We start from the raw sequence: 13775 nt of genomic DNA, 5'->3' as shown, positions 1-13775 counted from the left end.
ATATACTACACTATTTATTTTTGCATTTTTTGCTTAAGATTACCATAATGAATTGGGACATTTCACTGTCAAGTATTTTTCTTTTTTTTCTGTACTTAAAATATACAATTAATACTACCATGATGAATAAATAATTAATAAATTATAATTAACTAATTTATTTATTTTTTATTTCACATTTTCCTTTCTAAATTCTCATTATTATTATAAACTGGAACATTTTACAGTAAAATTGTTTTGTTGCACTGAAAATATACAACAGATACTTCCATAATATAACATAATATAATATAATATATAATATAATATATCTTGTATAGACCAAGATCAAGAGGGTTTGCTAGTTTTGCAGATGATATTACTCTGGGATATGTACACACACACACACACACACACACGCACGCATATATATATATATATATATATATATATATATATATATATATATATATATATATATATATATATATAAACTAGAACAAATACAGTATACAGATTAAGATAAGTAGTTACAGTAATATCCTTAAATATTTCTTGCAATGGACTACCCTTAAACACAGAATACCAGATGGATTGCATTATATTCAGTTACTTAATAAAAACTAAAATTGTTTTTCTCCAGTAGCACTGAGATATGGCAAAATCTCCTTCATGAAAGGAGAAGGTGTCGAGTCTTCTCTACTGTGTGTGAGCTGAATGTAAATATGCAAGAAGTCAAGTCATTTGCAATCAGCCGGAAGGGCTTACTAATGAAATGGGCTGAGAGTGGAGGTAAAGAAAAATCAGCCACAAGGCACAAGCCCCATTTTGAAGGGGATCATTTAAACCGGTATATGAATCAAAATATTTTGCTGATACTATCTTCAAAGACACATACTCTTTAAAGTTTAAATATGTCACACACAACAATTTTTTCCCCAAATAGAAAATCCATATAGTGTGCAGACAAAGCTAAACAACTGTGTGTGCAACACCCTGAAGGACAAATGCATAAACATCTTAACAGACACATAAAATCCTATGCCAACATTAGCAAGTTTTTCCAAAACTAAACCCAGCACGGTTATAAAGTGCAGGATTTCGTTAAAGTGTTTCCTTCAGGTAATTGATCCATCATGTGGGGAAACACTTAGGTCAATCTTCATTTTTGGTGGCCCATTTTGTTAGGGTTTATAAATGGACTGGCTCTTCTACTAAGAACCACTCCTGGTTCAGAGACAATATGCTTTTATGACCAAAATGGGTAAAATGAAGTGCTGTGGAATTACTTGATCATCACAGGTTAATACTTAGTGTTAGTTGTTTGATCAAATAAAAATAAAAAACTATCCATAAGTATGTGTTAATAGTAAAAGTGATACTCGTCTTACCTGGATATCATCTGTCACCATGTTTTCATCCTGTATGGAACACTCATGTTGTTTGTGCAAAACGCTTGGTTTTACAGGCATGAGAACAGTCTTCTTCATGAAGCCTTCATCAGTGTCCTAGAACAAAGTACAAAACCTGTCAAGAATATGTCAGTTACATTTTACCAATAAAACAATTATTAAAACTATTTGTAAAAATTACATACATTAGATTTAGGTTATAGAAATAGTTCACACAAAAATGCAAATTTGCAGAAAAATGTTTTCACTCTCAGGTCACACTACACCACTCCAGTCCATCAATTTATGTCTTGTGAAATGGAAAGCTGCACGTTTGTAAAAAAAATAATAATAATCTACCACTAACAAGTTTTTAACTTCAAACCATTGCATCTGGTCTAAAATATGAGCCTTCTATCCATAATATTGCTTTCTCCAATAAAAAAAGTCATCTCATCTGAATTAGGAGAGAAATGCGCAGCTCAAGCACCGATTATAGGCAAAATCAGTTCAGAATTGTTCTAAATATATATGTCAATCGATTTTGATGACAACAGAGGATGGACTTTTTCCACTTAGAGGAAGTGTTATTATGGATTATTATGGGCTCACATTTTGGCCAGAAATATGCCACTTTGAAGTTAAAGTCTTAATGAAGGATTTGTTTCTTATAAGCACTCAGCTTTTAACTTCACAAGATGTTAATTGATGGACTGGAGTGGTGTGGATTACCAAAGTCCTTTCAGGCAAGTCGTGTCACTCGGCCGCCATCTTGGCAATGCCTCCAGGCAGCTATTTCAGAATAACAAGACCAGCTCCTATCTAAATGAATGGGCAGAGAGTCAGAACTGCACTTTCACTGGTCACCGGGACATGAAAACAGCATGTATAGAAACAGCAGTGAAATATGATAAAATTTTGATGACTTTGCCCCAAAATAAGGTTTAAAAAGTCTTTTTCCCCACAGGTTATACCTTTACTACGCATGCGCAAGGGTTCCTCAACTGTGCGCATACGTCAGTGGAACTAGACGATAGGCTTAAATGTTTCCCGACTTGATTGTTAAAAGCAGATGATTGGCTTTCCAGCGGGAGGGGCGGGACATGTGCACACAACCGCCATCTTTGCCGTTACGGGTTTTCCTTATATAGTTGTATTGAGGATTGAGGAAGTGGCATGTCTCTTATAAACTGGGATGTCTCTGGGATTACTTGTGGATTATTGTGATGTTTTATCAACTGTTTGGACTCTTATTCTGATGGCACCCATTCACTGCAGAGGGTCCATTGGTGAGCAAGTGATGTAAAGCTAAATTTCTCCAAACAAAGCCTTTTTTTATGTTCCTCAGAGTTAACTTTGGACAAAAGCATCTCGTAAATATAAGTTCTATTCCAATATTACAGTTGTATTACAGTTATTTTAAACATTACTGCAGTGAGAACCTAAAAAGTAGTGAGAACACTGGGAGAGAATATCATCGTCATTGATGTCAAAACACCAAATATGTTATAAAAATAGGCTTAATTTTCTTCTTAATATTCTTGAAATGTTTTGTGAAATTCACACTTTTTTCTTTCACTCTGATCGTCTAAGGAGAACAAGTAGGCCCAGACTTTGTGGACTTACTCAAAAATTCACTTCACCTTGATCTGCTCCCAGCTCCAGCCGTCCTGGATGGTCTCAGAGTGCTGGAGAAAGAGCTGACAACAAAGCCGAAAGGTCCTTTCATCCAGGTAACATGATGCAGGGTTTCTCTCACCTGCCATCTGAGGGTAAGATAAAGCAGATTTAAACAGATAATAACCGAAGATCATAACTTGATGCTCCAAAACAAACACTGAATATTCTAAAGTCAACTTAAAACACCATTCTCAACCATTTCGCTTCTGAAATGTGTTTTCCAGGTAAGAATATGGGATGAGATAACATGCATTTTTTTCTATCAGGAGATGACTGGACCAGGAAGGCATGGCTATTGGAATAAAATGGACATTAATAGTTTCAGTTCAGGTCAGTTTCCAATTCCACCAAGAATCTGTGTTAAGAAAGAAAACTTTGAAAATTCTATTGTTGACTTTAAATTCTCTTGATAAATCCACATGCAGATTTGGAATTGTAGGAACATGAATTCCATCACAACTTCAGGTTGCTGGATCGCAGCAGCGGCTCTGGCTTCATTTACTCTACAGGAAATGGTTGATTCGCTAAGTGGCCCTTTCCTGCTCGTGCCTCTAACATCCCCTTTGCATGAACAAGCAGAAACGAGAAACATCAAACAAACCCATTTATTCACATCTTCACTGATCAGCCAGTTTGGTGAGCATCTACATCTCCAAACTAAATGGCTTGATTAATTACAGTGTATGAAGCAATAAACTAAATGTGCTCCTCTTGAATGGATTAGCAGTGTCTGTGTGTCTATCTGTAGTCCAATTCTGACATGTTGGGGAAGACAATTCTTTAAATGATGGTTAGGAATCGTAATTTAGATGGGATAAGCCATGTTTGAAGCCATTCTCGATAAACTCACATTTATGAACTCAACATTTTTTTTCACTCACCAGAAAGATTGTGTTTATAATGTCAGTTATTATGATAAATAAACAGAATATATATAATGGAATGAATGATTAGAGAAGTCCTGCAAACATGACTGGAAAGAAGCCTGTCATTTTCACTGAAGGGTTAATTTATGACATTTCGATTAAACATGAAGACGAAATAATAGTAGATGAATATATATATATATATATATATATATATATATATATATATATATATATATATATATATATATATATATATATATATATATATATATATATATATATATATATATATATGTATGTATTTTTTATTTAAACATTGTTGAATTGTCTACAATATAATCTGTAACATGCATTCTAGAACATAGACTAAGAAATTTAAGGCTGACTATAATTTAAGGTTTTAGTAAATATTACAAACTGTTGATGAGCCATTATTGTGCATCTAATTTTATTTTCAAGAGAAAATAAAGAATAAAAGCATAAATTTTTCTTTTTTTAGGGTTTTTGATCATTTGTTGTAGTTCAACATGGTAAATATAGCATGTGTAGGAATGTATTTATATTACACACCTTCATATTTAAAGAGATCATTTCTATGGATGTTAAGCACCATCATCAACTGTTTGGTTACTAACATTCTTCGATCTTTTTTGGTTTGAATAAAAGAAAGAAACTTGTACAGAATGAGATGGCAGAATTTTCATTTTTAGGTGAACTATATTCACCCAATATTTTTTTGTGTTTTTCGTGTACAGACAAACATGTTGTCAAAAAAGTGCATGTCAGGCCAGCAGTTGGCGATGTCATTTTGGAAAGAAACACTACGCAAACATGTAACATGCATGAACATGATGTCACTGTTATCACAAATGTGAATTTTTGCAGTTTATTTGGAGATGAACAATGTTGTTATCAAAAAGATCCACTTTGAAACCACATGTTTTCAGACCCCTAAAATTACGATTGTTTTGTAAATGAACAGCCAAAATGCAAAAAAAAATTTGTTGTTGAAAATGGTGTAGTGTAAATGCCCTATCAGAAACAGCACTGTATTCACACAGGTTTTCACATACGTGCACTAGCTGCCATTGGTAAATAAATAATAAAAAAAAAAAAAACACACACAAAAACAAAAAAACAAACACAGATAGTCCTACCCAAATCTCAACACCATTGGCTGAGTCAGTGTAAGACTAGTCTCAGCCTCAGCCACGGACCATTGGCTAAATGTCTGATGCGGGACACAAAAGTGGAAACACACCACAGGAGTATCGAAGTCGTCATCAGATTGACTGAATTCTACAGGATTTCAGGGAGACGTGCGTCACATTCTTTAACATTCTGGCCAGAAACAAAGATGCTGTGATGCCAAACCCCCTCATGAAAGAAGAAAGCTGTAGTGTTTACAGCTGTGACGACAAGTGCTTATCAGGATCAACTAAACACTGGAGTTCCAAAAGTATATGAAATATTTAAAGTTCGTGGCATAGAATCTTTAAAATATGTGAGAGAGTTTTACACACCGGTCTGTTATTGTAGCGACATTTCCCAACCCGAAACGTGGTGCTGAACAAAACAAACTGTGATTGGTTGTTTGACATGTCCGTCAAACAGCCTCATGGACGAGTCTTGGCCAATGAAAGCTGCCATGGATTCCAGACCTTCAGCCGTCAGTCTTAAAGGGGTCATATGATGCTTTTTTTATAGATCATTATTTTGTGTTTTTGGTGTAACAGAATATGTTGACATACTTTAAAGGGTTAGTTCATCGAAAAATCATAATTATGTTATTAATAACTCACCCTCATGTCGTTCCAAACCCGTGAGACCTCCATTTATCTTTGGAACACAGTTGAAGATATTTTAGATTTAGTCCGAGAGCTCTCAGTCCCTCCATTGAAACTGTGTGTACGGTATACTGTCCATGTCCAGAAAGGTACCGTATTTTCTGGACTATAAGTCACACCTTTTTTCATAGTTTGGCTGGTCCTGCGACTTATAGTCAGGTGCGACTTATTTATCAAAATCAATTTGACATGAACCAAGAGAAATTAACTAAGAGAAAACATTACCGAGACGGTAATGTTTTCTCTTGGTTCTTGATTCTAAATAAATGCGACTTATATATGTTTTTTTCCTCATCATGACGTATTTTTGGACTGATGCGACTTATACTCAAAAAAATACGGTAAGAAAAACATCATCAAAGTAGTCCATGTGACATCAGAGGGTTAGTTAGAATTTTTTGAAGCATCGAAAATACATTTTGGTCCAAAAATAGCAAAAACTACGACTTTATTCATCCTTGTCTTCTCTTCCGTTTGTTCGTTATCTGGCTCGGCTCGGTGTTCATCTTCAGTTCTCTCTACACAGCAGTTCAGTCAGTGTACTGGGATATTGGTTTGTTTGAACTCAGAGGGAGTGTCAGCCACATTAAAAAAGTTAACAGCTTAGGTCATTTGTGGATTAATGCGTATTGGATACGCGAACCGTTTAAAACTATTCAGTTCGATTTGGTGAATTGGTTCAAAAAGATCCGGTTACATCGAATGATTCGTTCGCGAACCGGATATCACAAACTGCTTTGTTTTGAACTCTCTCACAACAGACACAGAAGAGAAGACAATGCTGAATAAAGTCGTAGTTTTTGCTATTTTTGGACCAAAATGTATTTTCGATGCTTCAAAAAATTCTAACTGACCCTCTGATGTCACATGGACTACTTTGATGATGTTTTTCTTACCTTTCTGGACATGGACAGTATACCGTACACACAGTTTCAATGGAGGGACTGAGAGCTCTCAGACTAAATCTAAAATATCTTAAACAGTGTTCCAAAGATAAACGGAGGTCTCACGGGTTTGGAACGACATGAGGGTGAATTATTAATAACATAATTATGATTTTTCGATGAACTAACCCCTTAAATGTAAAAAAAAAAAAAAACACATTATTTTTCAAATACTTATTGTATATCCTCTATGCCCCGCCTCTCTCAAATGCGTTGTTTTCTACAAAGTCCCTCCTTCCGACAAGCACAGTCTGCTCTGATTGGCCAATTGACCCAGTGGATTGTGATTGGCCGAACACCGCAAGCACTCGTCGGAAATGTAACGCCCCTTTCCATAATCATGAGCTTCAACTTTCAAAATAAATGTAAAGACTGTTAATAATGTCCTTTGTTTTACCATCAGTTCAAGCCCAAAAGGGGAACAGAGTCGCATGACTGACACAGTGATGAAGCTCGTATGTGTTTGCAGTACATAAGCCACGTACGGTTAAGACAGCTGACTCTACTGTGTGACCCTGTCTCTCTCTCTCGCGTGGTGCAAAACTCCCGTTTTGAACAGTCAGTAGTAAATACTTAAACTATTAACAAAACACACTTACATTAGCTGATTCAGAAGTGCCAGATTTTTGTAGCAAAGTCAGAATTACCTCCTCTCCTAGGTTCACGAAACAGTCATCCATAAAATGCGTTGCAGTTTTGTTGTAAGTAATCTTAAAGATTCCTAAATGCATCTACTTTCAGAAGGCCAAATAAAGTGCTTTTGCTTTCACCTAGATACACACAGCATCTCCCTGTCCTGGCTGCTTCAACACTAACATCTCGGTTACGTATGTAACCACAGTTCCCAGAATAGGGAACGAGATGCTGAGGTGACGTCACCGTATGGGAATACCTCTCGGTGCGACGAATGTCTGAAGCCCTATACCATCCCGCCAATCCTATTGGCCAAATAGCGTTTGGCACCGCCCCACGCATGCGCACGCATCGTATACCTGGGTGCCGCGCGCTATTTCGCTCAGATTTCATGAACTGAAGAAGAATGCTATCAAGGTATGGAACGGCCGGGACCGCAGCATCTCATTTCCTATTCAGGGAACCGTGGTTACATACGTAACCGAGATGTTCCCTTTCATAGGTCACTTCGATGCTGCGGTGACGTCACCGTATGGGAATCCTATACCATAACGCCTGACGTTCCTGATAGCTGGGATCCAAGGAAGCATCTGCTCAAGCAGAGAGAACCCGGGTGCCAGGAGCCGTCCTCACATTCAGACTGTAAAACCTGATAAAAAGTGCTCGGTGAGGACCATCCTGCCACAGCACAGATATCATCCATAGAAGATCCACTGAGAAAAGCTTGTGAAGAAGCCACTGCTCTCGTGGAATGAGCTCTAACTCCTAAGGGCGAAGCAAGTCCGCGCGCCTCATAGGCTAAAGATATTGCCTCCACCAACCAAAGGGGCATGCGTTGTTTTGTGACAGCATAGCCTTTATTCTTGTGCACGAAACAGACAAACAGCTGGTCAGACTCAAACGGATGCCCTGATAAACCTTGCAACACAATGGATAAATCCCATGAAGGAACTCGCACAGGGCGGAAAGGCCTCAGCCGTCGCGCACCCTGTATAAAACGAGAAACCAGCGGATGACGGCCCACTGAAGCACCATCTATATATACGTGGTTAGCTGAAATGGCTGCCACGTAAACTTTCAGAGTGGCTGGCGTTACTCCATCAGAGAAACAGTCCTGAAGGAACTCCAGTACTGAAGCCACTGGGCAGTAAACTGGATCCATATTACGAATTCTACACCAGATCGTAAACAGTTTCCATTTGAAAGCATATAAGCGTCTCGTAGAAGCTGCTCTAGAATTCATTATAGTCTGGGTGGTTTCAACAGAAAGACCGGGACATACTAACTCACTCCGCTCAGAGGCCACGCCCACAGCTTCCATAGATCTGGCCTTGGGTGCCAAATCATTCCCTGTGCTTGTGATAATAAATCCTGTCTGAGGGGAATCTCCCATGGAGAGCCCGCTAACAGACTGACCAGGTCCGCAAACCACAGCTGTGTGGGCCACCACGGAGCCACCAGCAGCAGCTGCTCCACTCTGTCCAGCCGTATCCTGGATAACACCGCTGGAATAAGATGAATCAGGGGGAAAAGCATACAAGCTGGTTATGGGCCAATTGTGAGCTAACGCATCCAAGCCCAGGGGCGATAGAGGACATAGGGAGAACCACAGCGGGCAATGCGTAGTCATGCTAGACGCGAATAAGTCCATTCCTGCTTCTCCAAAAATCTGCCATAAGAGGCTCACTGTTTGGGGGTGCAACCTCCATTCCCCCTGCTCCAGAGTCTGTCTGGATAGCAAGAAAAACTGCCAGTAATTCCAACCTGTTTATATGCCAACTGCGTTGTGTCGTCGTCCACACTCCGTGCGGTGCCTCGGCAGCCGCAGAAGTGACACGGCGGGGGTTAGACGCGGGACGACCTTAGAAAACACTTCTACCCTTCACAGTGAGGGCAAGAAGAAAGGCCGCTAAGTGCTGCCTGTGCGTGATGTAAGCCCAAGCACACTACGCACCTTTCATGAGAGTCTCCCTTCGTGATGAACCTGGTACACGGTTCCTTACACTTCCAAAAATTCATCGCGTCCGCGAAGAGGAGTTCACACTGCTCTGAGAAAACCGCTGAGAACGCGAGATGATTCCTAGGGCACAGATGATTCGCTCTCCTGAAGGAAATTAAATCTGAGCGAAATAGCGCACGGCACCCAGGTATACCATGCGTACGCATGCAAGCGCTATTTGGCCAATAGGATTGGCGGGATGGTATAGGGCTTCAGACATTCGTCACACGAGAGGTGTTCCCATACGGTGATGTCACCGCAGCATCGAAGTGACCTATGAAAGGGAACTGTGCTTACTTAAACCACGCCTTATTTCTTTGCATGAACATTTTGGCAGCATTACGCAAATATTTCCACATAGTTACATAGACATGTGGGGGCGTGTTTAAATGAGCCATTTTAGGGGGGCGTGGCAGAGTCTTAACTTTGATAAAGAATATCTCTTTGGATTTGAGACTTTAGTCTTTGCAACCAAGAGCTTGTAACACTCCAAAGAGAAAGAAAACATTTAAATAGCATCATATGACCCCTTTAAGGTCTGGCTACGCTAGACTAATGTTGGACTGGTTACTAGTCAGGATACTCAAACAAAACAATGAAAAGCCTACTAAAACCCACTAAAGTATTTCCACTATTTAACCTATGAATGATCTACATGCTGTTTTAATAAGCATAATGCAAATGTCTCTGTTTATTAATTGTGGAAAGGAAGTATTTTAACATCTAAAAATGATACAAATAGCATTAAACTTCCAAATATCAGTTCATTGTATTGACTCGCTTATGACGACAGCCTTCAGAAACTTTAGCCTGAACCAGATCACGCGTCTGATTAACATGTTTTCAGGGAACACCCTTTACTGATATTGACGTTACATAAAAGCGTTATAGAGCGTCTTAATTGAGCTGAGCTCGAGCACTACAGCTTAGATCGATATAAAGGACGCAACAACAGTTTGAGCATCAGCTCTCGTGGCGCGTCAACCGTGCAGCACTCGAGAGCACATATTCATTAAGTCAGCAGCAACGTTGCTGTATTAACTGCATTGCACGTTTTTTTTTTTACTTTGTTGTAATTTCTAAAACGCCGACTGTCTGACATGTTACATTGCTACTGCATTGACTCGGAGCTGTCATTAAGAACATCCACACCAGCGCAAACTGCTCTATCGCTCTGTCTTACCATGATCTCACACGGCTACTTCCGGGATCCTGAGCGTGGAGGGAGTGAACGGAACAGCCAATGTTTTTCAGCACAGGCGGTTTCAAGCCGCCCATTTTGGGAAAAAAGCACAGCGCAGACATTAGAGGACAGAGAGCAGTTAAAACATTTGCCAAAATAATATACTCAACCGAAAACAGAAAAGATGAGCATTTTCTACCAAACTAAAGATTTGACACAGTTCTGGTATCCATTGCATTTTAAATGTTCATTTATTGCCACAACACAACGCAGTAATCTGATGATGCAGTGAATCTACATTTCAATCCATAGTGTATTTGCAAAGACTCTTTAGTAGTAAGACTGCAAACAAAGACCATTAAAGGTCTTCCAGAGTATAGGTTGATTATTACAGTAGCTACATTAACAACAAAAGTACTCTCTAGGACTTGAGAGGGGCCTACTTGTATTATTTCCAATATTTTACTGTAGGATATAATATAGGATTTTATACATTAAAAATTAATAGTAGGGAATGATCTAACCAACCAACTAGTCAAGATTAAAATAATTCAGTGTTTTAACCCATTTTACTTCCATAATTTTAATCGAGTGCAGCGTTAGTTCAGTCAGGCCACGGAGGCATAGGCTGCGACCAGCTGATGTGGTCAGCTGTCTAATCACTCCAAAAACTACCATTCTCCAATTAGACATGGGACATATATAAGTGGCACCATTGCTCGGTAAGCATGCTCAAATGGCTCGCAACCCTCCCTGCCTGCCCATTATAAGCATGAGCATATTACTGTGCACCTTCTGGTTGTCATCTTCTTTGTTTCAGATCACTAAGGCTTCAAGTCTTAACTGGCATGGACCTCACTGCTGAGAGATACTCATCCTCATAACCAGGCAACAGGATTGACGTCCCACTGCCACATCTACATGATTACCACTGTTTGCTTTTAAAGACATTATTAAGAAAATTAATTGTCATATATTTCCAAGCTGATGGTTCCGGGGGTTTAATGTTTAAAGCTCTTGTATGTTCAATTATTTTCTGAGCAAGAACCCCCATAAGGAACCATACCACCAAAGATAAATTGTGTTCAATAAACTCAAGTAAACTTGCCAAAGTGGTCCTGTCTGAAATGTATTTCAGAGTGAACGTGATAAATGCATGAAGGGAACTGACTGGGTGGTGAAAGTGTTACCAGGACCTAATTTATGTTTTGCTTAAACAATTGCTGACCTGCATACTAGCATACTACTGTTTCTGCCATATGTATGATAGTATGTTATTCTGAAAACAGCCAATAGCTGAGTAGGTATTTAGCTATTGGTTAATATTATCCATTAGCATGTGTGGCCTACCTGACACAGGTGGGAAAGCCATTTCAAAAGTAGGCCTAGTTTTCTGTATTTTGATCAGTTTATGAAGACAAACATTTTTTTTATATCATGCAATCAACGGATCATCCATAATATGATGAAGAAAGTGCATTAGGAAATAAATAAGTAAGTAAATAGTCCATTTTGATTCAGATTTACTGTGTTTACATGCATACTGTGTTAAGTATGGTCCAATTATGTCAGCTTTGTTTAAACATAAACAGATTGCTATAAGGACATTAAGCCAATATTCTAGTTCCTAAACATCCGAATATATAAGTTGATTCAAAATTTTAATTTGAATTAAAATTTAAATCCTTTATTTGAAATGTCAACCAAAAACTTATGTTGTACTGTTTCAAAGTATTTAGCCAGAATTTGGTTGATTTGGTTAAAGTAGTTAAAGGGGTCATGATGCAATTTCCTTTTTTCCTTTCTCTTTGTAGCGTTACAAGCTCTTGGTGCATAAAGAAGATCTGTAAAGTTGAAAAGACTGGAGTCTCAAATCCAAAAAAAAAATTCTTTATAAAATTGAAGAGTCAACCATGCCCTCCTAAAATGGCTTGTTCGAACTACATCACGATGTGGGAAGATTTGCATAATGCTGCACAAATTTTCACACAAAGAAAGAATGTAATTTTTAATCTCACTATTGCCGCTGCCACCATGTTGTGGAGAATCTGTGTGTTTTGTTGTGAAAGCGAAACTACTTTGTTTGGCCTTCAAAAAGAGGACACAACTATAAATCAGTGGTTAAGTTATATTTACAACACTGTTCCGGAACAGTTCAACCCAAATATTCAGATGTGTGCAGCCCATTTTATGGTGGCCAAGGACTGTTTCCTGGGAGAGTAGCCTACAATATGGTGTCTTTTTCTTTAAAGTGGGGCAATTCCAACTTTGCAAGGACAGTTTGATGTTTCTAACACACAGTATGTAAGTATGTTTTCATATTTAAAGGGTACATAACATACACAGTTTCACCTAATCTCATGTTAATCTTGAGTACCTAGTACTGCATCCTTTATATATCCAAAAAGTCTTTAGTTTTATCACATTTATAAAAAAAAAAAGCTTTCCAATCTTTCCGGAAAAAGCCAAGCTCCTGGAGGCGTGCCGTGAGTGGAGCTACAGTATAAGACTGATGTTTCGTGTTGTTTCCATTAACATATATGTACTCATTCTCGAACAAATCCTATACAGCGCTGCCAAAGATTTTGAAATGCATTGATGTGCGCGGTCTCGCTCTCCTCTGGTCAATGTGCATGCGCGGGCACGCTTTCCCCGGGAGAAATGCTCATATAAGGAGTTCCGTTCTCGTCTACATCATTAGATCCACGATCGAAAAAAAAAACAGCTGAAACTTGTACTAACCCGGAAGTAAGATTTTCGGCACAGAAATTCTCAGTCATTCTTCTAAATTATTTTTTAAAACTTTGGCCATGTTTAGCATGAGAATCCATCTCTTTAACACTGTGAACAACTCTGAATACACGAAACACCATCGTACCCCCCCCCCCCCCCCCTTTAAAGAACCCGATGGGTTCGGTCAGGTTCAGGCTTAATTTAGCAGCAACTAAAGCAAAGTCTGAGTTGTAGAAAAGTTGTGACCATGTGCATAATGAGAAAAATAAGTCAATGGGTTATGTAAAATGCAGAAAACCTTTGCGTTGAGGCCGGATTGTGGAGAGAAGTGGCGAAGCAAATCAGTGACTGAGTCGAGTTGGCAGAGCCTTTATCTTAATTTCATTATTGGCAAATACTCATCTTAATTTAGAATTTATCTTAGTTTAATTTGTTAAGAAAGACTAATTTGTATTGGCGCATAGGCCTGTTCATAGGCTAAGTGTATGCCTAGGCCTATTTATAGTGCTAAGATGTT

The 13775-nt window shown here is 38.6% G+C and overlaps 1 protein-coding gene across 4 annotated transcripts in view; it reads right to left on the bottom strand.

Moving 5' to 3' along the window:
• LOC132127462 (ubiquitin-like-conjugating enzyme ATG10) overlaps positions 1–10572 on the bottom strand; it is a 34857-nt gene extending 24285 nt beyond the window's left edge. Inside the window, exons 1-3 of one of the 4 annotated variants that reach the window (XM_059539356.1) lie at positions 10526–10572; positions 3014–3136; positions 1371–1487 (exon numbers count right to left, since the gene is read on the bottom strand). In XM_059539356.1, the coding sequence (XP_059395339.1) occupies positions 1371–1487; positions 3014–3136; positions 10526–10528 (243 nt within the window). In that variant the 5' untranslated portion in view covers positions 10529–10572. Of the gene's footprint in view, positions 1–1370; positions 1488–3013; positions 3137–7309; positions 7463–10408; positions 10460–10525 lie in introns of those variants that run through there. The other 3 variants (XM_059539355.1, XM_059539353.1, XM_059539354.1) reach the window with 3 other exon arrangements.
• Between the last annotated feature and the right edge of the window lie 3203 nt (positions 10573–13775).

This window comes from Carassius carassius, chromosome 45 (genome assembly GCF_963082965.1).
Source record: "Carassius carassius chromosome 45, fCarCar2.1, whole genome shotgun sequence".
Taxonomy (NCBI): Eukaryota; Metazoa; Chordata; class Actinopteri; order Cypriniformes; family Cyprinidae; genus Carassius; species Carassius carassius.
Note: the sequence above shows the minus strand (reverse complement) of the source record. Positions and strands in the feature narration are given on the sequence as shown.